Source organism: Palaemon carinicauda, chromosome 7 (assembly GCF_036898095.1).
Source record: "Palaemon carinicauda isolate YSFRI2023 chromosome 7, ASM3689809v2, whole genome shotgun sequence".
NCBI lineage: Eukaryota > Metazoa > Arthropoda > Malacostraca > Decapoda > Palaemonidae > Palaemon > Palaemon carinicauda.
Genome location: NC_090731.1, coordinates 115,943,517 through 115,946,412, shown reverse-complemented (window position 1 = coordinate 115,946,412; position 2,896 = coordinate 115,943,517). Strand labels below are relative to the sequence as shown.

The following is a 2,896-nucleotide window of genomic DNA, read 5'->3' as shown; positions in this document are numbered from 1 at the left end:
AAGTAGATAGACATTAATGTTTTTCTCTAGTTTTGACAACTTTATTCATATCTGAACACTTAGCATTGATCAATCTTAGATGTAACCATTGTCTTTATATACCATAATTTGATCATTTATTTTCGTTTTCTCAAGTACTCTTTTCATTACATCTTCACTAAGATCATACCCAAATCCATTCATTCATAATTACGATAAAAGAAAAAAATATTTTGCATCCAACATTTCATAAGTAGCAACTGATCTTAAGAGCGTCAGGAGGGCTTAAGATAACTAGCGTTACAAATGTTTATATAGATACGAAATAATCTACAGAAATTTCGTAAAAAATCGCAAAGGTTAGATTTTAGTGTAAAAGTTCTTTCTCATAAAGCAAGCTAAAAATATAGAATTTCTCAAACGGGAATATAAAATTACTAAAAATAAACACAAGGTATCTAAATAAGCATTTATTTTTATAAATAGCTAACAGAAGTATAGGAACAAAATCCTATCTAAAGTTAGGATAAAAACAAGTAGCAAAGGATACCGCCTCATGGTGCCACTGGTACGATAAAAACTGACCAAAAGAGGAAGGATTCACGCGGTAGGTCGTCACGCATACCACGACCTATATAAGGTTGTGTGCCACAGAGCCCTGCAGGCACTCGTACGAAGTCTTGGGTCGGGCAACTGGTGGTTTGGGTGGCACTCGGGCTTGGTGAAATTGGCATCACGGTTTCGTTATCTTCTTTCGACATTCCTGTTAGGCACAAGTCAACTAAAAGTCAGTCCTTCTCCTCCATAGGCCTAAGGAGAAACCACTTGTGAAACCTAAATCATTCAAGACTTCTACAACTACGAGACGTGAGAATTGTCCTCCAAATAGTACAAATATTACTTTCGTATCTAGTGATACCTTCTATTGTCGTAAGAAGCTCATCATTAATGAATAATTGCCTGAAGTGCATTTAGGACGTCATCATTTAAAATCGCAAATGTTGTATTGAAGATTTAACATTTACATTACTGATAAAGAAAGTGTCCGCAATATACAAGGAATAGTCTCGTGCATATTCCAAAATAGTGTAAGCAACGCACAATATAGAAAAAAAAAGACGCATTCTTTCATAACGTCCATATAATAAAACCTTAAGATTACAGTACTCGGCGTTAGTATAAACACTGAAAAGCAAAATAATCCGACTAGCAATCCAACAGCAGTTCTGCTTACGAAAACGTAGGTCATACATCTACCAAAGTGACCACATTAACGTGGGTTACCTTGAATCACAACAAATCCTTTCATTTGATGTTACCGCAACACACCTGTATCTGAAAAGAAAAAAAAAGGAAATAAGAACACCGGTTCTTTATAGTCACCCTCAATTACATGTGGTTCTCCCTCATTCTCCCTTTCGCTCTCGCCGCCAACAAGAGCGTTTAACCGGTCTATCATAATCATCTTTCTCCACCAACGCAGGAGCCGAGAGAGAGAACGGTTCGACTGGAATCACAGTCTCAGTCCAACGTTTGCTCGCTTGGCCTTCGGGTTGTTCCACTCGTAGGGCGGAGCGGCAACGTTTTCTCATAAATTCCCTTCTTTTTCTCTTTCTTTAAATCTCTCTAATATCTAGTGTGTGGTGACGCCTCGAAAAGAAGACGAAAATAATTTTGTGATAACGTCACCAAGTGATAATTGTTTGTGACCGTGTAAGTGGTGAATTTGCAGTCGTTTCAAGGTTATAGATTCAGTTTTGACTTTGGGCATCGTAATACTTTACTAAAGAAAAAAGGAGACATTTACGTGCAAGAGTGGTCATCTATATTATCAAAAGAATTGCATAAGAGTACAAATTGAGAAGCAAGTTTCTTCGAGATACGAAAGGCATAGTCTTGATAAGTGAGTCTGACGCGAGGCACTGACATACCCGCGTTTGACCAGGGCATTGAGACTTACGTCATCTTGGTACATCGTCGGGTTTGGTCAGGAGGCACACCTCATACCTGTCAAAGGATACTCCAGAAGGACGGGTCGAAGGTGTCACTTATGTGTTTTATCGTGTTAGGTCTAGTGTCAACTTCCCCTTAGGGAAGTCCTTTAGGCTTAGAAAAGTTAGACTTTGATATCAGTAGCCCTTTTCCTGCACCGCAGGACCACAAGGGATTCCTGTAACAGAAAGTGCCAAAAATTGGACCTTGAGCAGAAGATTTACAGAGGGCCGCCAAGATGGTGTTGCAGAACCTGAAGCTATATCGCCTTCAGAGGCTCAACACATTCCAACGCCTGAACTCCATAACCATCCAGGACCCCATTCCTGAACACAAAGAAAGGTAAGTGGACATTTACAAGAATTATATTATGATTGACATTTGCTTTTATTATACTGATTGTGACATCTAAGAAATTACTATAATGCCATTTATCACTGCTTTTAAGTAAGTAAGTATCTGTCATTGGTAATTAGGTTTGTGAGCCAATATTGATGAAGTGGTTTATCAGTTTCCCCATAAGTTATTATTGTTGTATTTAGTTTTATTTGTTTTTGTTATTGTGGAGATTCTGTCTATAATAGAAGCCAGACACTTTACCCAAAATGTATATATCAGAAATAACGAAGAATTAAGATAAGCGTCGTACATAAATATAAGGTTCATAGTCAAATAAAAGGTCTCGTATCTAACAAAGGTCCAATCAAAAGTTAAGGTAGAAAGTTGTACTTTACTACTTATTTATGAATAATTTAACCCTAGTATTTGTTTTTAGGACAATTCTTACTATTAATCTAATAACAACTGTCTGAGCCTTTGAAGGAAATCTGGGTTTGAAAGGGTTTGAAGAAACGAAAATCCTTTTCAAGATGAAGGTATTTCCCAGAAAAAGCGCCTTTGTAATACATATTTAGGAAAATATAAG

The 2,896-nt window shown here is 37.2% G+C and overlaps 1 protein-coding gene across 3 annotated transcripts in view; it reads left to right on the top strand.

Annotated features, from left to right (window-relative positions):
* Window positions 1-434: 434 nt before the first annotated feature.
* Window positions 435-2,896, top strand: part of Evi5 (ecotropic viral integration site 5) — a 411,492-nt gene continuing 409,030 nt past the window's right edge. Inside the window, exon 1 of one of the 3 annotated variants that reach the window (XM_068376824.1) lies at window positions 435-2,313. In XM_068376824.1, coding sequence (XP_068232925.1) covers window positions 2,210-2,313 — 104 coding nt within the window. In that variant the 5' untranslated portion in view covers window positions 435-2,209. The remainder of the gene's footprint in view (window positions 2,314-2,896) is intronic. The other 2 variants (XM_068376825.1, XM_068376826.1) reach the window with 2 other exon arrangements.